At 33.9% G+C, this 27,125-nt stretch overlaps 2 protein-coding genes across 8 annotated transcripts in view; one reads left to right on the top strand and one right to left on the bottom strand.

Moving 5' to 3' along the window:
- On the bottom strand, positions 1–26,506 carry LOC127870729 (uncharacterized). Of its 5 annotated transcripts, none has more exons than XM_052413184.1 (13): positions 26,337–26,506; positions 19,278–19,381; positions 19,078–19,112; positions 18,385–18,463; positions 17,977–18,027; positions 9,178–9,551; positions 6,875–7,044; positions 6,149–6,262; positions 5,364–5,547; positions 4,680–4,760; positions 4,168–4,252; positions 3,605–3,681; positions 1–3,308 (listed from the first exon to the last, which is right to left on the bottom strand). In XM_052413184.1, exons 2-13 carry the CDS (start codon positions 19,348–19,350, stop codon positions 3,138–3,140), a joined length of 1,494 nt encoding a protein of 497 aa, XP_052269144.1. In that variant the 5' UTR covers positions 19,351–19,381; positions 26,337–26,506; the 3' UTR covers positions 1–3,137. The 5 variants fall into 5 exon arrangements, with proteins under 5 accessions (XP_052269144.1, XP_052269137.1, XP_052269130.1 ...); XM_052413177.1 differs by having other exon boundaries at positions 26,350–26,506; XM_052413170.1 differs by lacking the exon at positions 26,337–26,506 and adding an exon at positions 21,581–21,837.
- LOC127870437 (rabankyrin-5-like) overlaps positions 21,651–27,125 on the top strand; it is a 75,045-nt gene continuing 69,570 nt past the window's right edge. The window contains exons 1-2 of one of the 3 annotated variants that reach the window (XM_052413031.1): positions 21,651–21,875; positions 26,252–26,305. In XM_052413031.1, coding sequence (XP_052268991.1) covers positions 21,866–21,875; positions 26,252–26,305 — 64 coding nt within the window. In that variant the 5' untranslated portion in view covers positions 21,651–21,865. The remainder of the gene's footprint in view (positions 21,876–26,251; positions 26,306–27,125) is intronic. The other 2 variants (XM_052413037.1, XM_052413041.1) reach the window with 2 other exon arrangements.

The raw sequence follows: 27,125 nt of genomic DNA, 5'->3' as shown, positions 1-27,125 counted from the left end.
AAACGTGTAGATGTTTATATTTATATACAAAAATAAATAATAACAATAATATTAGTTATCAAATGCAAAGGAGTAAATGGCATTTATATTTCATCAAGCGCAAGTAAATACTATGCTATAGATCTCACACAACACAATTAATTAATGTTTTATTGAGAACATGTTTAAACATTGTTGTTGACAAGACACTAAAAAAAGAAACGTTTTAGTACACATGATGTGAAAAAAAGATAGAAAAACTTAATACTGATACCCATTACCAGTGTAAATAATATCAAAATGTACAATTGCACAGAAATACCGGTAAGCAATAATTATTCACAAAAATAAAATGAAACAAGAGTTTTGGTGTCAGAGACATATGCACCCCTAAACAGGGCTTTGAACTAGTGAACCCAATTTCAAAAGGGGTCATCAACTGTCCAAGGCAAATGCAGATGTGAAGAATTAAGCCAATCCGTCAATTCGGTGACCAGTTTTTGATTGGATAATATTTTCACACCTTGACCTTTGACCAAGTGACCCCAATTTCAATAGGGGTCATCTATTTTCCAAGGCCAATGCACATGGAAAGTATCAAGCCAATCAGTGAATTAGTTGATGTGTTATTGGTCGGAAAAGATTTCACACTTAGTGTGACAGTGACCTTGACCTTTAACATAGAGACCCTAATTTAAATAGGGGCCATCTACTGTCCAATGCCAATGAACATGGGAAGTATCAAGCCAATTGGTCCTCAATTTACAAGTTATTGATCGGATCCAATTTTCACTCTTAGTTTGACAGTGACATTTGACCTAGTGACCCCAATTTCAATAGGGGTCATCTACTGGCAAAAGCCAATGCACATGGTATAAAGCCAATTGGTCAATCCGTTCAAAAGTTATTGATCGGAAATAATATTTCACTCTTAGTGTGACCGTGACCTTGACCTTTGAACTAGTTACCAAAATTCAATAGGGGTAATCTAGTGGCAAAGGCCAATGCACATGGGAAAGATCAAGCCAATTAATCAATTCCTTCACAAGTAATTGATCGGAAACAAACTCCCAACATACCGACTGACATCCAGCAAAACAAAATACCCTCTCATCTTCGAAGGAGGGCATAATAAATAAATGCACACATGAGCAGCACATAAACATTGTTGTGCTTAGACACATCAGTTGTGCATTACAAGCACTTGTCCTTCACTTTGAACAGTTTGACAATATATATGGCATAAATACAATAAACAAAAAAGCTTTATATCATTTCTATTTAAAATTATAATAGCACTTAAAAAAATCAATTTTAATTTTTGAAAGCTCTTTTTTTAACACCAAACAGTTTTTGTCTGAAAGAGAAAGTAACTCTAATACATGCATAAATAAGGAACAAGATGTTGGTTTTAAGCACTTAAATAAATGACGCTAAAAACTTTACTAGTATGTAAGTTCCCTTTGTGATGTCTAATTTTCTTACTGAATGCTTGTCATTTTAATTGGCTTATTTTTCTTAATAGCAGATATCAAAACTCGTAAATGAACACTTAAACTATGAAATAATTACTTTTGTGGAATAAATAATTGGAAATAGGATATTCTAAAAGGGATATTAAATTTTGTTCACATCTGATGATTACCGCGGTATTATAACAAATTCCAGTTAATTGTTTTTTATCAAAACTTGACGAATTAATCCATATCTTACAATTTTGATGTAAGACAATTGCATATATGTTCGTCATGTTCTCAAGAAAATCCTTAAATTCACAAAGATGACTTACACTTTGCACGCTTAATTGGTAAGGATATTGTTAGAAGAATAAGCCATGATCATTACTGTAAGTGAATAATAAAATATGGATGAGTGCAGACAGGCTTACTTGCAAAATGAGGTAAAGAGAATTAAAACAACAATTCTGATATGCACAATGGAATGATGAATTAATACTGTTGAACACATTTCAAGTAAAAACATACTTAAATTGCACTATTTGATAAAAATAAAAAGCAAAGAATGGCAAATAATAATAGCCTTAACATTTCGTTATGTTGAACACTATTTTCCAAAAATAAATACAGCAGGAATGAGTCATTCAATGCTTAACTGAAAGCTGACTTAAAATGTTTCCATAAGTTCATTTTAAACGAAAACATATAATTTACATTAAAAACACAGGAAAACTCTGTGGCCAATTATTTGTGCCAAAGGGACAATCGTCAGTCTTGGTGTTTGATAAGAACTCAACAGAGACAAGGGTGGCACATAGCTATCATTTACAAGCTATGGTACCATTTTTGACCCTGCCATCATATTGACATTCTTAAACAAAAACATCATAAATGCATTGAAATCTGGAGATTTGAAGACAAATATTCACACAAAGATAAAACATCTACATATATATTTACAATACAAAACTCTTGACAAAATTGTTGTTCAAGGGAATTATATTGATATTGTTTCATGAACATATTATTTGAGTGGTACTGATTAAGGCTTTAACCTTGATCAACATGTTATATCACAGAGACATTATAATGACATAACTTTAAAACATCTCATATAGTTGAATTAGTCAAGGACATAATCTTGATAAAACTCAATTACATCTTATGCAGTGGTATAAGTCAAGAACAAGATATTGACATTACTTAAAGAACACCAACTGAAGTTGTATCAGTATAGAAAATTATCTCAATCATAATTGAAAACATTCCATGTAATAGTAAAGAATATTATATTGACATTACTTGAAAACATCCCATGTAGTTGTATCACGAAAGGACAATAATTTTACATTACTTAAAACATCATAGGTAGTGATATAAGAAAATTACATTATTTTGAAATTACTTGAAAACATCCTCAGTATGTGTACAAGTAAATAACATTACTTTAAAAAATCCCAAGTAGTTGTAATAGTAAAGGACATTATATTGACATTGCTTGAAAACACCCCACTTAGTTGCATCAGAAAAGGACGGTATCAAACAAATTGTGTATCTTGATATCACATAAAGTGTTATCAATCAACGACATTATCTTAAAATTAGTTAAAGACCATCTCATGCAGAGGAATCAGTCAATATAATAATTTTGACAGTGGTTCACCGATATCACCACAGTCATCTCAAAACTGGGCTACAGGCCTAACAGAACTCTTCCGAATCGGGGCTCAATGTCAGGTTGTCCATTTCTGAGTCCACTTCTTCCAGTAACCATGGGGATTCCTCGACAACCAATGAGATCAGTCGGTCCAGGTACCACTTCTGTTTGCTAGCTTGCAACACAATCTCTTTCAGTGAATCCACTACTTCCTCCTAAACACGAGAGCACAAAACTCATCAATGGCATTTAGTGTGTATAAGTAAAGTTTAAAATTAAATTTATAATTTATCACACATTCATAGATTTAAGATTGAAAAAAAATCATATGTACAAAATGTTTGAGGAAAGCATGAATAGAATGTTGTTGTTTTTTTCATTTTAAAACTTGAACTGAATGAATTAAACATCTTTACCTAACTAATGAAGGGTAAAACATATACTAGTTCAGATTTAGTACCATGGAGAAAACATTAAAAAAAGCTATCAAATTGAGTTAACGTCACAATACTTTTGTTTTATTCTCAAGCTCCAATCCCTCCATAGTCATATTAAAGTACTCTTGGCCACCAACACTCTCTATTCGACCTGCAAAAACAAAATTATGTATGAACTAACAGAACTGCGCAACAAAAGTGACAATATCTGCTTTATATGCCCATACAAGATACCATGGACTTTCAATCAAGATTCACAATCACTCATAAAACTATCCCCTTAAAAGCCAGAAAGGTATGTCCTTATCATGAATGCACGTGTATCCTACTTGCTTTCAAACCTATGTTGTAAGTATATCGCCCACCATATGTTATGTTGGTTGATTTCTTTATCTCGTACTATTCAAAATCCAGGGTTAAATGCATTCTGATAATATCCATTATCAGCATAATGAATCAAATGGATAAAATAACTGATTCAGGCGGTAAGGGATTTGACTCTAGGGGGTGTCCACAGCAGTTTTAATGACAGTAATCAACTACTGCTTCTACTCTGCAAAGCCATAGTGACTTAGCATTTTAAGAGTTCATTTTTACATTTACAGTTGTAAAGAAAAATACAAAACACACTGCATACTTTTCTTTCCACCATGAGATCTTGACTTCTGCAGTCTGTCCATGGTTTTTCCTCGTGAAAGTTCCAGATCATGGATTGAAGCATCCTACAAAATGTCATGTGATCTTAACATTGAAGCATCCATCAAAATGTCATGTGATCTTAACATAAAAAATAAACATGCAAAACGATTTCACAATAAACAAGCATTTCTTGGTTACTTGATTAAAAAATCCAATCATCACAAAATTCAATAAATTTCTTGAAATCTAAATGACAATACTTGTACAGACATAATTGTAATTACTAAAGATTATTAAATGGATTACTGCTTTGAATATATAAATTTGATATGTGGAATATTTTTCATTATGCAATATAATTTTATTTCTTTAAATAACTTTTGTCCATAGGGAAATAGAATTTGTAAATCTTTTTCTTTGGAAATGCAACTGTTTAGGAACACGCAAATTATAGGAATACAGTGATCAAACTAAATATATGATGTAAGTTTTACAGCGATATACAGAAACCTTTTCTTCCAGATTATTTGTAAGTATTTCATTCTGGTGCTTTAAGATGGAAATTTTGTCCTCCAAACGTTTGACCTCATCCTGAAAAATACAGGCTTAACATGTCTATCTGTAGTATTGGCCCCCTTAATGAAAACATACACATTTTGGAAGTGAACAAATACAAAAACACGCATGAGTTATGTGTCAATCTAAAGTTAAATGTGTTTTTAATGGAAATAACAAGGAAAAATGCATTTAAATCAGCATTTTTTGACAAAATACTGGCTAGATTTAGCACATTGTAGTAATCTGTATCATATAAAATGGTTCTCATAATATCGGCCCTTCTGATTGGTTGCTAAGATTTGTTACTATGCACATGTGCTTGTTCTGTAAATAGTATCTTAATTGAAAAACGAAACACTAGCTCATGTTGTTCTTAAAATATTTTTTACATTTTATTCCAAAAAGCGGCATATAAAACATTTGATAAAGCAACTATAACTCCATGAATAAACAAAGGGCCGATATTATGAGAATAAGGGATACACTCAAATCATTAACTGGTAAAAGCCCAGTGCAGACTTCCTTCGACCAAATAAGATTTCAAAACGTTTATAAATAACAACAATTCTGCCTTACGATCAACAAATAAGATTTATATCGAATATATATTTGTGTTGTTCAAAAATTAACACCAACCTGCAAGCACTGAACGTGCTTAGAAAACAGCTGGTAATTGCCTATAAATTCTGTCTCATTCGTCGATGCAAGGTGAAGTTTTTCTGTTGGAGAGGCCACTTCAGTGCGCAGCATTCCCTCTAGCAAAGATCGGAGTTTTTCCCATTTTTTGTTCAAATCACCATTCTTGTTTCCAGATTTGTTTCTGAAAACAGCAGACAAAAAATGTTTTATTTCTGTGTTGGTTAAGAAATTAAATAGCTGGCTGGCATATAAACAAGCTGCACAATAGGAGAATTTATTTGTTTTATCTGTTGGCTTTTATATAAGGATATGAGAAACTGGTGCACTCTTTTGTTTTGTTTTTTATCTTTGTATTATAAAAGAACAGACTCATTATTGGTGCAATTTTTGTGTGTTGAAGTTTTCATTTATTTGGGTTTTGCACTCTGTGATCAACTGGACTGATAAAAGACTATTTCAAAATGAAAACGTTGATGCATAGGAACCAACTGATATATGTGTTAAAGATAAAACACTGAGTACAGCAAAACCTGCACATATATAAATTCAACAGAAGTATGCACATATCTTTAAAAAAAAGGAAACTATGCAAATTCTTACTTTGTTATACATATATACATAATTTTGCTTGTTTGTATATATTTCATAATAATAACTGAGTGGACTAAATTACAGGTATCTTTGTGTATTATATAAGGTAAGGCGTAGACTAAAAACATATAAATAGGTATCCAAAATCTAGTATCAAAGTAAAACAAAATTAGATAAAAACTAAATTCAACCTGCACAAAACAACTAATGATACTGGCTTTCCAGGAACCGTGCTAGTTAGACAGATATTTTTAATTTCTGACGTTGTTTGTGTGGATATCAGGTTGCCGTTCAATTCTATGATTCTGAAAAGATAATTATTTTTCTCTTTGCAAAAAGGCATAGGTGTAGGATAATTATTTTATACTGTAATATTAAAGATGAAAACATGCTAAATTATTTGCAATAAAAATATGAGTACAAAGCTGAATACTTATTAAAAAAAATGAAATTCACAAGAATAGAAAAAATTGTTGTTTTGTAATTTTATTTTAAAGGCACTTGTCGACAGTTTTTGTGTGAAAAATATAATTAAATATGTTAACTAAAAAAACTCATTATGTCCTGAATAGTCTAAAACGAATAACAAAAGCAAGAAAAAAAGCCTTCCCTTAGATTCAAACTTGGGACCCCTATAAGCAAACGTGAGAGCGCTAACACCGTGCCATTCATGCTGTGATTATTGGTATAAATGCTCTATTAGGGAAAAGTGTTATATTATTTTACCCATATCCAATTACTACCCATTTAAACTGCTTATTTAAACATACTCGATACACTATGACATGTTTTTAAAAATTGTCATTTTTGAAAACTGTGAACTGAAGTCCCATTCAGAACATTTTGAGGCCCAATGATCTGGCTCAGAGTGTGACACATACTATGCTACCATTGATACTTTCTATACGAAATTATACCTGTCCCCCACATGTATGTCTGGCAATGCCTCCGCCACACCAGTGACAATCACATGGCTTTTGGGTCCAGTTGACATGGAAACAAGGGCAAATTGTTCATGGGTCAAGGTCATACAATGAACACAATGGCTTCCTAATATCTGTATCCAATCAAACATGGTAGAGTTGACCTAAAACAACAATATAGAGCATATGTATATGTAAAATATATTTTTGTTGCACAAACATCCTGTGAAAATAGAACAATACAATTTTGTATTCTTCAATTATTTAGAACCTGGTAGAAATCTCCATACTTGAAACTGAACACCATTATAAATTACTGAAAACTGTTGGTATTTTCAAACATAAGTTGGTATACCAGTATTTATTGGAATATTAATGTGAAAATTATCATTAAGACCATGATAATTCTTGTAGGAGGTCAAGAACCAAACAATACTTGTTAAACTACCCACAAACAATACACTGTAACTCCAATATAGCGCGGTCAATGGGGTCCAAGCCGCGAAACAGCGTTATAACGGATCCGCGTTATAGGTTTTGAGCTCATTTACTGCAGGGCGCTATTAACAAAACAGGTATACAATAGCCCATAATATAGGTCATGTATATATATATTGCCATGCTGTGTTGACGCAAATACATGCATATAAACCGAATCGTATCGATAACAGTATACATACCGCTTTTCTTATGTGCACATTTATCCGATAATCCAATAAAATTGCAACATCACTAAAAAATAATAATCTTGAACATTAATGACGATATATGTTTAAGAAATTCGTAAACACAACCGTACGCATATATGCCATTTTCAGAAGTGTTAAGAGTACAGTGCATTATGGGGCAGAGCTTTCATTGGACGAGCAACTTTAAATTTAAATTGAATGCAATACGACTCATGTACAAAAAATTGTTATATTGCGTCATACGCATGCAAAAAACGTGTTTCCCGGGGACTTTCTGATACCGCGCGAAAATGAAAGTGAAACTCTGTTAACAATTGCCGGTACACTGCGTTCGCATGTAAATAAATCGTCTGCATTATTTAATTTCTTATACACGAACTGAAAGAGATTAAATGACATAATACTAGAATGATAATAAAATGACAGAAAAAGTTGTTTTATACAGTAGGCAGTATATTTCACAGCCGCTCATTTAATATAGTCAAACTGCAACCATATCAAAGAAAGAATGTTTCAATCGTTTTGAATTACTTGAATTGTATAACTATCCCGCTTGCACTTAACTTATGGAAATTATTGCACTGAACCACTCTGATGAGGAATACATGTTATAAACACTGACACGCGAGTTTTCACACCTTTATTGACATTACACAACAGATTAACACCAATTAGCTGTCGGTGTTGTTTAACCTCGAGGCGATTATAATCGGTTCAACGGACGGTTGAATAAAGCAATCAACATAACTGTGATTGCCGCCATCTTTGAATTGTCTGAAAATACATGAAGTTGCATTATACGGATTTGAATCAGAAATAAAATGGAAGGTTGGAGAAAAAATGGGATCCAAGCACCCTCCGCGTTATATTGGATTCAGCGTTATAACGGAGCGCTTTATATTGGAGTTACAGTGTACTTGTTAAACTACCCACAGACAATACTTGTTAAACTACCCACAAAGAATACTTGTTAAACTACCCACAATACTTGCTACTACCCACAAACAATACTTGTTAAACTACCCACAAACAATACTTGTTAAACTACCCACAAACAATACTTGTTAAACTACCCACAAACAATACTTGTTAAACTACCCACAAAGAATACTTGCTAAACTACCCACAAACAATACTTGTTAAACTACCCACAAAGAATACTTGTTAAACTACCCACAAAGAAAACTTGTTAAACTACCCACAAACAATACTTGTTAAACTACATACAAACAATACTTGTTAAACTATCCACAAAGAATACTTGTTAAACTACCCACAATAGAACATAAGAAAAATGTACCAGTAGTGCTCGTCTTTCATGAGAAAATGAAAAAAAAGTGTAGACCATGTATATATGAAAATAATATCCCATTATTGTTTTGTACAGGCCTATAAACAACTATTTGTTATTCTTCTGTTGCTATATAACCACATATTACAACTCTTAATCAGTGTAAACAGGCTCAGCCAATGATAAAATTAAAATTATGAGGATAAGTCATACACAGCTTGCATACTTAATTCCATTTCTGCCATTATACATTTGGAATTTAATTGTAAATTGTTCAATTTGCATACTTAGTGTCACATAGTGAGTGTTAAACTTACTGGTAAGGTTTTATACATGTTTTTTTGACAGTGCAGTGAAGGGCTTTGCTGACTACTTTGAAGAGCTGCTTCTCCAGGATTTGTTTTGTTCAGCGCTTTACCCATATTTTCCACTGCGGGAAATTGAAATACTGAACAACTTTGGTGTGGCTCACTATGTGATGATGGAATGGCATTATTGGATATTGAACGAGGAATCATGGAGCGTTTGGTTTGAGCAAGCTCAATGGCTGCATACAATTTACGTTTCTCGACAGGCGAAGTAAGTCTTGTGAGGTCTTCTTGGCTGACACACACTGGTGTTGGATTGAGAAGGTTATATATCTCTGACAAAAGGATTTCTCGCTCTTCAAGAGATATGTTGTCATAGGATTCTGAAAAAAATTATTCCGACATTTCACTTGGCTGATTTTTTTACTACAGACAATTTGTTTATTTTTGCTAAAATACACTACAAATAAAACTTAAAGAAAGCCCAAACCTTTGCAGCATTGTTAAATACAGTATTTGTTTCAATTGCAAAGACATTTATAAGAATTTTTCGGCCATTTGTAGTTTTTCTTAGGAAACTAGAGCTGTCTTAATCAGAAGACATTTGCCCCCAAAAAACATTTTTTAGATACCTAAACGCAGATTTCAAAACTGTAACGTGGACCCTAAGGTCAAGGTCAAAGGGGTCCAAAATTGTGTGCGTAAGGAAAGGCCTCGTCCATATATGCATGCATACCAAATATAAAGGTTACATCTGAAGCGACATAGAAGTTATGAGAATTTTTCAAGCAGAAACGCAATTTTTTGATGATACAAGGGCTGTAACTCAGAAGTGCCTGTGTACATTAGGCTGATTATTCAACTTCACCTAAATTGTATTGCCTTACACATTTTTATGAAGTTTGGTGAAAATCAGATGACAATTGCTGGAGTTATTAAGCGGAAACAAGAAAAAAATCAATTTTTCAATGATTCAAGGGTTGTAATTTCAAGAGTGTCTTGGTCAATTTGGCTGATTATTGAACTTGACCTAGATTTTATAACCTTTCACATTTTCATGACGTGTGGCAAAGATCCTATGACATTTGCTCGAGTTATTGAGCGGAAACGAGAAAAAACGCAATTTTTTGATGATTCATGGGCTGTAACTCAGGAGTGTCTTGGTAAATGTGTCCAATTATCAAACTTGACCTAGATGTAATTGCCTTACTCATTTTCGTGAAGTTTGGTGACGATCTGATGACAATTGCTCAAGTTATTGAGCGGAAACGAGAAAAAAACAAGAATATCAGTGAAACTGATGGATGCTCCCCGATGATGCGCTTTGTCAATCTATGTGTTAATAACCACCTTTAAAAATCTTATATTAGCCTCTGTGACCTTGACCTTGACCCCATAGACCTCAAACCTCATCAAAAGGTAGAGGTCCATGCAAGGTACTTACATGCCAAATATGAAAGAGATTGGTAAAGTATTGAAGGTGCTATGAGAAACTGTAACACAAGTGTGACTGGAAAATCTATTATTAGCCTCGGTGACCTCTACCTTGACCCCAGTGACCTCGAACCTCATCAAAAGGTAGAGGTCCATGCAAGGCACCTACATGCCAAATATGAAAGAGATCGGTAAAGTATTGAAGGTGCTATGAGAAACTGTAACAAAAGTGTGAAGGAAAAATATATTATTAGCCTCTGTGACCTTGACCCCAGTGACCTCAAACCTCATCAAAAGGTAGAGGTCCATGCAAGGTACCTACATGCCAAATATGAAAGAGATCGGTAAAGTATTGAAGGTACTATGAAAAACTGTAAAAAAAAAAGTGTGACTGAAAATTCTATTATTAGTTTCGGTGACCTTGACCCCAGTGACCTCAAACATCATCAAAAGGTAGAGGCCCATGCAAGGTACCTACATGCCAAATATGATAGAGATCGGTAAAGTATTGAAGGTGCTATGAGAAACTCTAAAAAAAAAGTGTGACAGAAAAAGTATATTATTAGCCTCGGTGACCTTGACCCCAGTGACCTCAAACCTCATCAAAAGGTAAAGGTCCATGCAAGGTACCTACATGCCAAATATGAAAGAGATCGGTAAAGTATTGAAGGTGACATGAGAAACTGTAACAAAAGTGTGACGGAAAAAGTATATTATTATTAGCCTCGGTGACCTTGACCTTGACCCAGTGACCTCAAACCTCATCAAAAGGTAGAGTTTCATGCAAGGTACCTACATGCCAAATATGAAAGAAATCGGTAAAGTATTGAAGGTGCTATGAGAAACTGTAAACAAAGTGTGATGGAAAAAGTATATTATTAGCCTCTGTGACCTTGACCCCAGTGACCTCAAACCTCATCAAAAGGTAGAGGTTCATGCAAGGAACCTACATGCAAAATATGAAAGAGATCAGTAAAGTATTGAAGGTGCTATGAGAAACAGTATATTATTAGCCTCTGTGACCTTGACCTTGACCCCAGTGATCTCAAACCTCATCAAAAGGTAGAGGTTCATGCAAGGTACCTACATGCCAAATATGAAAGAGATCAGTAAAGTTTTTAAGGTGCTATGAGAAACAGTAACAAAAGTGTGACGGAAAAAGTATATTATTATTAGCCTCGGTGACCTTGACCTTGACCCAGTGACCTCAAACCTCATCAAAAGGTAGCGGTCAATGCAAGGTACCTACATGCCAAATATGAAAGAGATCAGTAAAGTATTGAAGGTGCTATGAGAAACGGTAACAAAAGTGTGACGGAAGGAAGTACGGAAGTAAGGAAGGAACTTCAAACTGGCAACTATATGCTCCCCGAAAATTTTAGGGGAGCATAAAAACAAGTTTGCGATGATTCAAGGGCAGTACCTGGTGAAGATCTGATGACAATTGCTTGACTTACCGGGATTGAGTGGAAACTAATCCGGACGGAGAGACTAACTAACTATCGAACTAACAGACTGTGCGATTTTAATATGCCCCCAGAACCTATGAACAAACAACATTTTGTGGTTCTGATATAAGGTGGTGTTTAGCAATAACTGTGTCTTGGGCATCAGAACTCCATAGGCTTTTTAACTGGTTAATAAACAAACATAATTTAAAATTTGATGACGCGTTCAATAAAGACCTATGCTCTTGGAAGAAGCCTTGTCAGTATCGGTTCATTGGCCTTTTTGTCTTAGTCTCGAATAAGGTCCATGTCAAGGTCAAAATGAGGCAAAATATTTTTACTGTGCTTGAGCGTTCAATGGAAACATAAAACCTTTAAAGTTTGATCACAGGGTGTTGATGTTAATCGTTTCCCACTCAGAAGCAAATTGAAAATGGCTATGTGCAAACAGCATAAAACCAGAACAGCCTGCGAGTTACTCTTTTTTTTTTTTGCAGCAAAATTGTATTTAAAAAAAAATCGATAAAAAATCTGTGTTGGTTATAATAATTTGCAATGTTTTGTTGCAACATTGTTGCAAATTACACAATTTAACAAGCATTTGGAAAAGAAAATAACTAAAATACAACAAAGTGACAGCTAAAAATGCAATCACCATTTGGATTTAAAAATAAGCCTTTAAAGGGTTATTATTACTTTTTTTCAGCATTTAATAAGGACAAAACATATTTTAAGATTGTTTTAAGGATATATTTTGTCGAAACCTTCCTGTTTTCCTTAAATAAGAACATTAGGATATACTTTAATGAAGCCCGCTTGCTCCTATACCACTTATCGGAGCATGAAAACAACCTTTTGACCTGATTATCATAACTCGAAATGTTTCATAGATGCCCCCACAACACATGTTTGGACACAGACAAATTCACTATATACAGTAAAAAAAAAGAAAAGATTTTCATTCAGTCAAAATTACAGGTACAATTCCTTTCTTTGTAATCAAAAACACATTCACTTTAAACTGTGAAAGTTTAAGGAAGATTCACACAATAATTCAAGTTAAAATGGAAAGTGAAAGCACTCGATTTTGAGACTAAACATGCATTTAATTGTGGAATATCAGACAAACAGTCATACATAATTCTGCAAAAATTTGTTTCAGCAAAATTCCTTTACAATCATTTACAAATTAAGGCAATTCAATCATGAAAGTTTGAGCAGTATCCACACATAAGTTAAAAGAAGTTACACAACATCAAAGGACTATATATTATATAGTGGAAAAACAGACAAAGGGCGATACATAATACTGCCATAGATCGTCATACCTAAATTTTATTTTTTACAATTATCTACACATAGAGGTCATCCAACTGTGAAAGTTTAAGCAAGATCAAATAGTATTTAAAGAGGAGTTCAAAACTCAAGTTTCAGTATGAATGTAAGTGGAGACTGGCAAGCAAGTGCAATTTATAATTCCCCCACCACCTTTGGACATAACAAATAGTGAGATGTATAGTTAACATTGCAGAACAAGTCAAAAATACTTATTGTGTGTTCAAGTTCAAGTTAAAATATATAACTTGAAACTTGTGCCAATTTGAGGCCTAATATCTCCCGACAATATTGACCTTGCACTCAATATTGCATGTTTTTGCACAAGTTTAATTTGACCATAACATTGTTCTTACATTGTAGTGAGGTATGATTGAATGGATTTTTATAGCTTACAGTATGCAAACAAATGTATTGTTTGTAATATATTCATGCATAAAGGTCAGTGCAAGTTTAATATTGGCAAGTTATACAGCCATGCAATGTTGTTCAGTAAAAAAGAAGATAAAAATATGACGTAACAACTGGATTATATGAGGGTTCAGATACAGATAAACCACATAACAATATTTGATAACTATATATATAACATACAAGGGAAGAGAGCCATCTTACCATTGGAAGTGAGACTGCTTACCATTGAAAGGGAGAAAACTGAAAACTCATCAAGGCAAGTTAACAACTTAACAATGGAACCCAAACAACTTGCCAAGGGAGAAAACTTGCCAATTGAAGAGAGACAACTTACCAATAAAAGACAAAAACTTACCAAAGAAAGGGAGACAACATACAAATTAAAACAAGAGGGCCAAGATGGCCCTAGTTTGCTCACCTGAGAGGAGTCTGTTTATTCAATCTTTACCAAACATCAAACTTGACCTAGATATTGTCCAGACAAACATCCTGGTCAAGTTTCATCATTATTGAACCAAAACTCTGGCATATGGAGTGATTTTGTTTTTGTAAGATTTGACCTGGTGGCCTTTATTTTGAGTTGACCCCCCTTACCAAACATCAAACTTGACTTACAAAAATAAATATTATGACCAAGATTCATAAAATCTGAAACAAAATTGTGACCTCTAGAGTGTTTACAAGGATTTTGTATAATATAATGAAAATTTGGACAATCTAAGGGCAATAATTATGACATTAATTATGTGATATATATAAAACCAATCTTTTCACCAAGTTTCATGATTATTGGGCAAAAAATGTGACTTCTAGAGTGTTCACAAGCTTTTATATAAATATAAGAAAACTGGCCCCCCCCCCCCCCCCCCCCCCCCGCTGGCCATGTTATTTAACTGACTGGAACCATTTTCAAACTCAGCTCTCATATCAAAGAAACAAATTTTCTGACCAAATTTCATTAAATTGGGCCAAATGTGACTTCTAGAGTGTTCACATGTTTTCACTATATACATATAGAGAAAAATGCCCCGCCCACTGGAAGCCATGTTTTTTTACCGATCTGGACCATTTTTGAACTCTTCCAAGATATCAATAAAACCAATGTTTTGACCAACTTTCGTGATGATTGGGCAAAAATTGTGACTTCTAGAGTGTTTACAAGGTTTCTCTATAGCCTAATAAGGAAAACTCCCCCCCCCCCCCCCCGGCAGCAATGTTATTCAACTGACCGGAGCCATTTTCGAACTAAACTCTCATATCAAGAAAACAAATGTTCTGACCAAAATTCATGAAAATTGGGCCAAAAATGTGACTTCTAGAGTGTTCACATGTTTTCACTATATACATATAGAGAAAAATGCCCCTCCCACTGGCGGCCATGTTTTTTCACCGATCTGGACCATTTTCGAACTCGTCCGAGATATCAATAAAACCAATGTTATGACCAACTTTTATGATGATTGGGCAAAAATTGTGACTTCTAGAGTGTTTACAAGGTTTCTCTATAGCCAAATAAGGAAAACTGCCCCCCCCCCCCCCTGGCAGCCATGTTATTGAACTAACCGGAACCATTTTCGAACTCAACTCTCATATCAAGGAAACAAATGTTCTGACCAAATTTCATGAAAATTGGGCCAAAAGGCCTAAGCGTTCTTGAGTTATCATCCAGAAACCATTTTTCTAAGTTGAGTCACCGCGACCTTGACCTTTGACCTAGTGACCTGAAAATCAATAGGAGTCATCTGCAAGTCATGATCAATGTACCTATAAAGTTTCATGATCCTAAGCATAAGAGTTCTTGAGTTATCATCCGGAAACCATTTTTCTAAGTTGAGTCACCGTGACCTTGACTTTTGACCTAGTGACCTGAAAATCAATAGGGGTCATCTGCAAGTCATGATCAATGTACCTATGAAGATTCATGATCCTAAGCATAAGCGTTCTTGAGTTATCATCCGGAAACCATTTTACTATTTCGGGTCACCTTGACCTTTGACCTAGTGACCTGACAATCAATAGGGGTCATCTGCAAGTCATGATCAATGTACCTATGAACTTTTATGACCTTAGGCATAAGCGTTCTTGAGCTTTCATCCAGAAACCATTTTACTGTTTCAGGTCACTGTGACCTTGACCTTTGACCTAGTGACCTCAAAATCAATAGGGGTCATCTGCGAGTCATGATCAATGTACCTATGAAGTTTCATGATCCTAGGCCTAAGCGTTCTTGACTTATCATTCTGAAACCATCTGGTGGACAGACATACAGACTGACATGAGCAAAACAATATACCGCCTCTTCTTCGAAGGGGGGCATAAAAATGTGACTTCCATAGTGTTCGATCACAAGGTTTGACTGAAACCATTGTTGAACTCAACTCTCGTATCAAAATGAAAATTGGGCCAAAAATGTGACTTCTAGAGTGTTAACATGTTTTCACTATATACATAATAATTATAGAGAAAAATGCCCTGCCCACTGGCGGCCATGTTTTTTCACCGATCTGGACCATATTCTAACTTGTCCGAGATATCAATTGAACCAATGTTTTGACCAACTTTCATGATGATTGGACAAAAATTGTGACTTCTAGAGTGTTTACAAGGTTTCTCTATAGCCAAATTGGGAAAACTGCCACTATATACAAATAGAGAAAAATGCCCCACCCACTGGCGGCCATTTTTTTTCACCGATCTGGACCATTTTCAAAATCGCCCAAGATATCAATAAAATCAATGTTTTTACCACCTTTCATGATGATTGGGCAAAAATTGTGACTTCTACAGTGTTTACAAGGTTTCTCTATAGCCCAATAAGAAAAACTGCCCCGCCAATGGCAGCCATGTTTTTCAACAGACCGGAACCACTTTTGAACTCAATCAAGATATCATTAAAACAAACATTTTGACAAAGTTACATGAAGATTGAACATAAAAAATGTGACTTCTACAGTGTTTACAGTTTTTTGTTTTTTTTTGACCTAGTGACCTAGTTTTTGACCCGGCACAACCCAGTTTCAAACTCGGCCGAGATTTTATTGGGGCAAAGCTTCTGACCAAGTTTCATGAAGATGGGACAACAAATGTGGCCTCTAGAGTGTTTACGAGCAAATGTTAACGGACGGACAGACGACGGACAAAGACCAGTCAGAAAAGCTCACCTGAGCAATCAGGTAAGCTAAAAAGACATAACTAACCAAGGAAAGACAACAAATTCCCATGGAAGGTGAGACAAGATACAAAGGGAGACAACTTGCCAAGCAAAGGGAGACAACATACACATGGAAAAGAGACAATTTACCAAGGAAAGACAAACAACTATCCAAGGAAAGGGAGGCAACCTGCAAAGGGAGACAACTTGCCAAGAAAAGTTAGACAACATACAAAGGGAGACAACTTGCAAAGAAAAGGGTTCAACATACATCGGGAGAAAATTTGCCAAAAAAAGGGAGGCAACATAGGAAAGAAGACAACTTGCTAAGGAAAGGGTGACAACTTACACATGGAAGAGAGACATTATCAAGGAAAGCTGGAGATAACTTACCGAGGAAAGCAGGAGAAAACTTACCAAGGGAAAGGAGACAACTTACCAAAGAAAGGGAGAAAAGCAACCAAAATAAGGAATAAAACTATCATAGGGAATGGACAAAACTTGCCAATGGCAGGGAGACAAGTTACTACGGATATATTTAACTTGACCATGGAATGGGAGACCACTTACCAATGTTAAGGAAAACACAAACTTACCATTGATTCTGAGAAAATTTACGAAGGGAAAGGATATACAAAAGCACCGCATTACGGGTGCCACACTCAGCTGCGGGTGCAGTTTTGAATAAATGAAAGCTTGTTAGAATTTTTTTTAATTTTTTTTAGAGCTCACAGTGACCTTGACCTTTGACCTAGTGACCCAAAAATTGGTGTGGCATGTAGAACTCATCATGGTGCAGCTACATAATTATGAATTTTCAAAGGTGTAGGTTGAAGCACTTTGATTTTAGAGCCAATGTTCAAAACCTTGACAAAATGTTAAAGTTTCAGCACGACGCGGACCACACGTCACGACGATGACGAGCTGGCTATGACAATACCTTGGGTTTTCTCCAAAAACAGCCGAGCTAAAAAAATACAATGGAATAGAAAACACCTTACCAAGAAAAAGGAGGAATAAACTTACCAAGGAAGGGAAGATGAAGCTCAATCAGGTCTTTACCAGTAACTTTATGCTCTGAAACACACAGGACCTTGGCATTAGGTATGGGGTTTTCAGCTGATCTGTCTGTTAATTGTATATGGCCAAGGAATCATGCCCACAGACCATATCACACAAGTTTTTGTCTCATCTGATTTTAACTGTTCAGCAGATATTCTTCTCCTGGAAGCAGCTTCCCACAAGTTTTGCATAAATTTAATGGGCATAAAAATAAGACTCACTATGTGAAAAAAGAGCTGTTTGACAAAAAGTTATATTGTACCATCTAATAGACAGCGTTTAAATGTGGATTAAAATTAATTTTGTTTTGCCATATTCCACAAACACTTTTGAACCAGTGTTGATTTCTTAACAACTAACATAACAAGTTACTTTGAAAGAGAAGTATAAACTTGTGTAGATCTCTGTTCCTCAGCCACTGGATGACATCTGCCACGTCAAAACTCTCCACCTGCCAAGTGCCAGAAATTATGTATATGGTTGAGGTTGGGTGGGGTAAGGGCATTTATTTAGAGGGAATGTTAAATACTGATGGGCATTTATAGGGAAAACATGCAGTGACATTTGAAATAAATATTTGTGATTGTTGTTTTTGTTGTTGTTTATTTGTTTATCTTTTCAACACTGTGGTCAAACACAAAATTAAAGGCAGAGACTACTTGTGTACCAGAGATTTTTAAAATATTTATGTTTGAATAATTGGGGTTACTTCTTATATTCTTATATAAATATTTGATTGGTCTTTATAAAATCTCTGAACAATTATATTGTATTATATTCAATTCTTTCTTGAAGCTTCTCTAGCATTTAAAAGATCATTTACTTTGCATCAGTAAATATTTACATTAAATGAATTTTCAATACACACAAAAAAAAACTTTTTTGACCAAGCCCTTAAATCTCAAATCAACTCTCAAATGCACCAACGCTGAAGTGTGTGAAATTGTGAAATGATGCAGACTAAAGTTTAGCTTTTAACATAATTAAGATTTTTCTGCAGTTAATTCAAATGATAACAATATTTTATTTCTTGTATCTCTTCTTTCCAGAGCACAAAATACTTACCATCATTTTATGTTCAGAGCCTGACTGCATTAGAGCTGAAAGAGAAACACAATTAATTTCATAACTTGCTGAATAAGAAATATTGAGTTATTATAGATAAAAAAAAACACGAAATACACCAAGCAGTGAACGCGTGTTTTGTTAAAACTGTCTAAAAACATAATTGAGCTAGATAGTACTAATACTATAAACAACTGCACCTTTAATTGGCGGATCACTTGAATGGTTTGTACTGTCTATAGTAGAGGCTGAACCCTGGTTGTGTTTTTCCATAGTCTCAAAATGACAGCATTCTTTCTTCAGTCTAAAAGCATTGCCTTCTTATTGTCAAAACTTCCCAAATGAAAATGATCTAAAGGAGCTAAATGACCACAAAGATAAAGTGCTTTATAAATTATGTTAAGTTAATGAAAAAGTATAAGCTATAATTAATAAAATAACAAAGTGTAATAAATGCTTTAAGGGACTTGTTTACAGATTTTGGCACATAAGGAAGTATGTTATTGTGTGTCTTAAATTGATAACTTTAGGCATAAAAATAAAATATTCATGCATCATAACCAGAAAACCTAAGATACTGATAAGCAGCAAACAGCATAAAACCTGAACAGACTGCGAGTTCACTTGTAAAGTGTAAAAATGCTTTAATGGACTTGTTCACAGATTTTGGCACATAAGGAAGTATGTTATTGTGTGTCTTAAATTGATAACTTTAGGCATACAAATAAAATATTCATGCATCATAACCAGAAAACCTAAGATACTGATAAGCAGCAAACAGCATAAAACCTGAACAGACTGCGAGTTACTCGCAGGCTGTTCTGGTTTTAAGCTGGTTGCAAAAGTAATTTTCACTTCGCTTCTTATAGAGGAAAGGATTAATTGAAAATCATTTGAACTACAGGGATTCAAACTCAGGTCTTCTGAATCAGATGACTATGACATAATTTATAATTTTGTCAAATGCTGCTGATTATTATTAATAAATACTACATTAAGATGTCTAAGAGAGCAGTGTCATGCATTACAATATGTCCTCACGGAATATTTTTTGATGTAAGTCATTTTATAAAAAATTGCAATGTAATTCATGAAAGTTACAGCCTGCAATTCATGTAGCTGTTTCATGCACAAATGAGCATTGAGCTTTTGTAGCAAATTATTTTAATATTGTATGAAAAATAATGAAGTTACAGTCTGCACAAGTGGAATAATTCATATTTAAGAATTTACTATAAGGTGTGACCTTAACATTTAAGCCAGGGACATGAGCCTTAAAAGTTTAACAACTTCTCTAAAAGGTCAACATCTGTGTTAATTTATTTTAAATGTCATGAAAATAATCAAGTTATAATCCAAAAAGCTGTACATGTGTATGAAGACTATATTTGACCTATGACGTCTATGCGTGAACTTGACCTTGGTGCTAGGGACGATTGGTCATTTTTGGCTCAGGTACTACTTTAAAAAAAAAAACAGCAGGGTACTCTTATGTATACTTACAGTAGACGGAATATGGTCAGATGCCTTTAAGATATTTTCCATCCCAAGGTACATTATATAATACTTGCAAGTACTGCAGTTATTTTACTTTACCTGAGCCAATAATGACCAATAACACCTCCCCTCTGCTCAATTCAGCCCAACTTGGCAAATTCACCGTAGATCAAATATCGTACCCAGCTATATTGTTCATGTTTTATATGAAGTATGCACCCTATTGTAACAATGTCAGCATATTCCAAAGTAGCCTGAAAATTTGATGTCATACCCTAACCATCTTTGTTTTACTGGAGGCAAAAAGTGCCACCTTGTATTACATTAAGGTGTAGCTCAATATAACCAGAAAAGATTAAATTTTATGGAAATAATGTTGCATTTTATTGCAAACACACAAAAATTATGTTTTTTTCAACATCTGTGAAATTTTTGGTATCAGATTTGACCTCACTAAAATGGCGACCACACCTTACTAAATCCTAAATATTTTTTTGCTGAGGTAAGATACAGTCTTAATTTAAACAGTATTACTTTTCTTAAAAAACACCCTTTCTGATGATGTATAAAACTTGATAGTTTGATGAAAGAGCAAATTTGGCCTGTCTTTGTTACCTATTGTTGTTATTCTCCTTCAGTTATGGAGTCATAGACACTGAATGATGATAGAATCTGTTCCTATCTTAGTTTTCAACTTAGGTAATTGCAGCAAACGTCACTTACACAAGACACAAAATAATTATTTTCATATGCAAATATTAAAGCATACTGTATTGCTGTGATTAAATATTGTCAATATTTATTTCGCTTCAGTTTAACTAAGACCTAGAATAAATTATATTTCTATTCTAGGTCTTTGACTTGTGAGTTTAACGAGAATTTGATTAAAAAAGATTAAAAAAACAAAACAATATTGATTTTAAATGATATGAATGATGATGAATGACGATGAGTGATTAATTTAAATGATATATAGCAAACATATGGACACATGTAACATGTTTACCTTTTACTTTTCTTTTGACAGCTGACTGTCAAATGTGTTTACTCTAAAATCGGGTACAGGACAAGACGGTTTAGTAACAATTAGGTTCTATTCTAATTGTTCAAAGAGCTCAAGGGATTGTATTATCGATACATACACAAAGCCAAAGTTACGACACCTGAGGTAGAATTTTAACATCAGGCATAAAACGCAAAATCAACCAAAAATGTACGATCTACTGTTTTCGACTACCGTTTTGACTTGAAAACTTACAGCATCAAGTCACATGACTTCTTGTAATGCAAAATGGCGGATGGTAGGTCGAATGTTTTGACTAATTTTAAGTAAAGTTACTGACACTAAAATTATGCATGTAGGCGAACGCCGCTTTCTTGACAGCTTCAAAATAAGCCATGTTTTTAAATGAGCAGAATGCATCATTATTAAAAAAAATATTCTTTTAAATTCAGAAGTTAGAACTTTCATTTAAACGGTTTATGCCAATTATGGATTAATTTTGCCATTCACAGATCGAGTTCTTTCCCCATCACTTTATAATAATAGTAACACTATTTGTATATGCCTTTTTGAGTAAAATTACGCGAGAAAGTTAAAAGTAGATTAATGTGTTTCAACTTTCCCTTATTCTCATAGTATCAGGCCTTCGCAGTGTATCGTGACTTATCGTTAAAGTACCTCTTTTCGAACCTCACCTCTTTTCAAACCCTTCATTTGTTTACATTTTATACTCATGCGCCCCCACACACTTCGTCACCATTTTTTGTGTATAAGTAATTTGTTTACGCGGACTCGCACATAGCGGCAAATCAACGAAAATGCATCAAAACCTGTAGAATAAGTAGATCAATCATAAAACATGTAAAAATCATAGTATTTCTTAATGCTTTTTCGGCGTAAGCTGCATAAGCCAGCTTTTCACCTTAGCCTGACCTTTGTAAGTGTCCAATAAAATTCCAATAAAATTTCCCGCGGCTAGGTACGAATGAATACACTTCATTTATTCCATTGGCTGATTTGAGTATACCACCAGAACATTGGAAACATATTCGCGTATTTGTAACACTGTTTTACTGTATGAAACAATTTTATCTCGAATGAAAAGGCTTAATAGATAGAACAGTTTTACACTCAATTCTCGACATCAATACAGTTTGTGCGTACACCTTTTATTTTCAGAGTATTACCAGCGCAAGAGCGTTTATACTTAAAAGGCTATGTTCTCATATTTAGTACTTACTTCCTTATTCCTGTCAACATGTTAACATGTAAAAGTATAAAGAGCAATGGAAGCGAGGCCTCACTTTAAAGCATTGCATTTCAACCCGCGAGGTATATCGGGTCAATTCGCGGACATTCAGAGTTTATATACAGGTCATCACCGGAGTTGGCGGCCAGTAAAATAATCGTTATATAATAAAGACGCTATCCGTGAACTAGGTGACCTGGAATTTTCTTTAGACCAGAAATATGTTAAATGAAGATATTCAGCAATATAATTATGGTATGTAAATAATAGATTCTTAATGTGTTTTCAACAATACAATGATAAATATTATTGTTGATAAATTTAACAATAATTATTCGTCCATATTGCCTAATGTACTAAAGTGATATTATGAGCATGTAACAGTTTATAGGTGTCTATCGCAACCGTTGATTATTTTTGATGTTTCTACTTCATATACACTTATATTAATTAATGCAGCATCATCATACTAAAACAATATACCAGAAAGAGAAAAATAATGCATTTGAATATCAACCGTACTTTCGTTTGACAACTGATCATGCGTTTACGAGTTGAACCTAAATTTAGTTTTAGTGCAGATTTGTTCATACGACACAAAGACACGAAATTGTTTTACGGATCATTTCAGCTTACAGGACTGGGTGGGTCACGTAAGAATATCGAATATAAAATATATTTTTATAAACAACTGGTAGCAAGGTGAGTTGCAGATAAATTATCAGTAACCACATTTTAACTATCTATTTTGACCTGTTAATTCTTTTCAGCTCAATTCAACAGTGCAAAATGCCCATAATATCACTTTAAGCATTAGCACGATGATAATTGATACTGTTAATAATCGAATCAAATAGCAATGCCCGACAAACCACTAAAACAGGTTTGTTCGAAGAACGCGCCTATAAATACGGATACTTCTCGTGTGGCCGGTTGACTCATATGTTTAAATTTCACTTCCATTCTTCTTTTGGTTTTCTGTTTTGTATCTATAGGTTTATGACCAGCAATATGTTATAATGTAAAATAAGCCGCGAAAACTCCCCGTAACATCCCGTACTGCGTGTGATGCAGCTAAGAACTGCACAGAAAAAGACATTCGCTATACTTGATCTCATTCATTAAACTATTTACGCCGTATATCTTTTTTAAAGATATTTCTTGTTATACATGTAATGATTTTCATTAAAAATAACTTATAAAAAACATGGTCTTATTTTCGTTCTCAACTTTGCTTGACAATTTACACAAATTGGCTGCTGTACATGTACATGTAATAAGTCACGTGACCATGGTCAAATCATGGCGCGAATACATTTTTAATGGTGTACACTGAAGTGTTCGAAAGCAGGTACTCGTTGTTTGGTCGGCATTGAAAGTTTTACATGATATGGTGGTGCTGGAAACTTGCAAAAATATGTTCTCAAAAGAGGATTAACATAACAATTAAAGTTGCCAGCCATGTAGAAACAAGTTATTTATCAAAAATATTTTTTTTAATATGTTTCGCTATTTTCAATCTTAATTGTCACTATATTTGACGTGTCAAAAGTTTAGAGGTTCAAAAGATGGTTCGTCCATGATAAAAGAAAAACACCCAAGAAGTGCAGGAAATTTAATGTTTTTCAATTTTTAAAAGTCGTAATTTATTGTATGGTTAAGCATGACTATTGCTATGATCATTCTCATGACTTACAGTGTTCAATGTTTTTTGCACTGTTTTGGGAATGGGGCAGGGTCCCTAAAAATTGCGTCGCGCAAAAGAATTACGTCAATATTTTCAAGGTCAAGGTCACACTGAGTTCAAAGGTCAAAAATGGCCATAAATGAGCTTGTCCGAGCCATAACTTTGTCGTTCATTATGAGATTTTAAAATCATTTGGCACATATGTGCACCATCCTTGGATGGTGTGTCGCGCGAAAGAATTACGTCAATATCTTCAAGGTCAAGGTCACACTTTGAGTTCAAAGGTCAAAAATGGCCATAAATGAGCTTGTCCAGGCCATAACTATGTCATTCATTGTGAGATTTTAAAATCATTTGGCACATTTGCTCACCATCATAGGACGGTTTGTCGCATGAAAAAATTACGTCAATATCTCCAAGGTCAAGGTCGCCACGACTAGAAATAGATTTATTTTGAAACAAAGGGGGTTAATTACAAACAACAATCAGTTCAGTTTGAGGCGTCTCCCTTTATCAGACTTTTTTTTTACATTGAAAACCAGGTTTTTTTAAATCTTGCCATAGGGAATAATGGGTCTTTTAAATTGCTTGGTAATAATTGCTAAAGCAAATTCAAATATTCATTAACATTCATTTTGTTCAGTTTCTGTGCTCATTTTATTTTTCACTTACAGATAATGCACTTTTGGAATTAAATTTATGAAATTTTCCTTCCTTTTGGGATTTTTCAACTGTTTTTGTAGTTTTTTCTCATTTGCGAAAGCACCTTTTATGGTTTTGCTTATTATAATCCTTTGCAGTTATAACTAATTGTATTCGTATTGAACATCATAAAACTGAGTTTTCTTTTCTGACACATTGATAATCACTGTGTGGTTTTAGGAATTATGGCAGCACTCAACAGTTTGTAAAATCTACTTAAAAACATTGATAGATTTATAATTTTTACCTTATTGCTGATCAAATAAGTTGTTGTAAGATGATGAGAAAATATCTTTCAGTATCTTTATACATATATTATTGGTTAGTAATATGACAGGGGAGCAGGCCTTTCCCCATTATTTTTCAAGCATAGAAGCATGGACACACAGATTTCAATGGTTTTGTTTTTTGTTAATTTTTCGTGTCCTGTATTTGATGCTTGTCTACATTACTCCAGAGCTTACAAACACACATGATGATTATTGAAAGTTAAAGTTCAAGGATACCCCTGTGCTTAAAGAAACTTGGGAAGGGCTAGACCCTTAGGGATTATGTCATCCTTGATTCAATGTACTTATAAGAGTTGCTGTTATTTTGAGACAGTATCAATTACTGAACAAACTTATTTTTTTGAAAATACACAAAGTATAGATTTAAAATCCTGGGTATGTAAAGTTAAATGCAATCAGAAAAGCACAAATATAAGCTCTGATTGGGTGCATTAATTGTCTGACTCACATTTGACAGAAATATATTCTTATTAATTTGTAAAAATGTGCATTCAATTAAAAAAGACACCTTTTAAATACTGATGTGTTATACATACTAGAAATAAATAATTATTAATTAATCAATCAGAATTGTTAAAAATGTAAATGAATTTTGTAGAAATATTACTACGCACCAACTTTGCAAACAAGCATAACATATGTAAATGTATGTAGTTAAGTTTTGTTATATCCTTCAAAGTATTTCATCAATGTAAAACACAATTGGAGAGTGCAAAAGTATAATAAAATGTTGGTTTATTTAACAGATTTTCATTTGACAAGTGGAGTTGATGACCTTCTAAAAAGTTATTCGAACACTGGCAAGTTAAACCCATATGTGTTGTTCCTTACCCACCATCGTTACCTGGTGTCTGTATTGTTGTTCCCAGTCAGTGTTGAGAGCACAGGGTTGTAAAAATACTAAACGAGAAAGCTATGCTCAAAGAGACATGTTTCCAATAAATATATCATTATGTGAAACAAATTTATGTGTAGTATTGTGTAGATATTCAAGTTATTTTTATATTGTCAACATAACCATATTGAAAGCATCTAAACATGAATGCGGCATATAAATTATAAATAATCTTATGTCTATGATGGTGAATATCTATTCTTAATGAAACACATGTCTTGTTTGTAATTTAAATATATTTTTTTCTATAAAAGTGTTTTTGGTTATACTAAGAAACACATTTTTTTTTGACATTCTTTTCTTTTTGTTTTGTTGATATTAATGGCATGTTAAGGGAGACCAACAGCTTAGAATTTATGGGATGATACCTATCATATTGTCTATTGCATATATAGTCCCATGTTTTCTCAACTGTAAAAGATGCATAATTTCATGGTGGTTAAATGCATTATTTTATTTTTTTTACATGTTATACATGTATTATCCTCATAATTGTCATAGTTAGTAAGTTACTAAATAGTCTAGCTGTAATTTGCCTCATCTGTTGTAATGCCCGAGTGGTTACTAAGGAAGCAATGTAGCTTGTTAACAAATTTATTCTGATTAAAAAATAAATAAGATTTAAGCTCATCAGATCAGAAAGTGCTCATGACGAGTTGCTATAGTAACTTAAGTCAGGCATTGTGCGTGGTGTGTCGTCAACTTAAAGCTCATAATAGCTTTGG

This window comes from Dreissena polymorpha, chromosome 1, assembly GCF_020536995.1.
Source record: "Dreissena polymorpha isolate Duluth1 chromosome 1, UMN_Dpol_1.0, whole genome shotgun sequence".
Taxonomy (NCBI): Eukaryota; Metazoa; Mollusca; class Bivalvia; order Myida; family Dreissenidae; genus Dreissena; species Dreissena polymorpha.
Note: the sequence above shows the minus strand (reverse complement) of the source record. Positions and strands in the feature narration are given on the sequence as shown.

Bases quoted from the DNA above. Each gene is read 5' to 3' on its own strand.
- LOC127870729 (XM_052413184.1), bottom strand. From the start codon at position 19,350: ATGGAAAAACACAACCAGGGTTCAGCCTCTACTATAGACAGTACAAAC. The intron at 18,028-18,384 runs GTAACTTGTTAT...TGTGTGTTTCAG, and splicing joins GTTTATACTTCTCTTTCAAA to AGCATAAAGTTACTGGTAAA. The intron at 9,552-17,976 runs GTAAGTTTATTC...AATTTTTTTCAG, and splicing joins GCTTCATCTTCCCTTCCTTG to AATCCTATGACAACATATCT.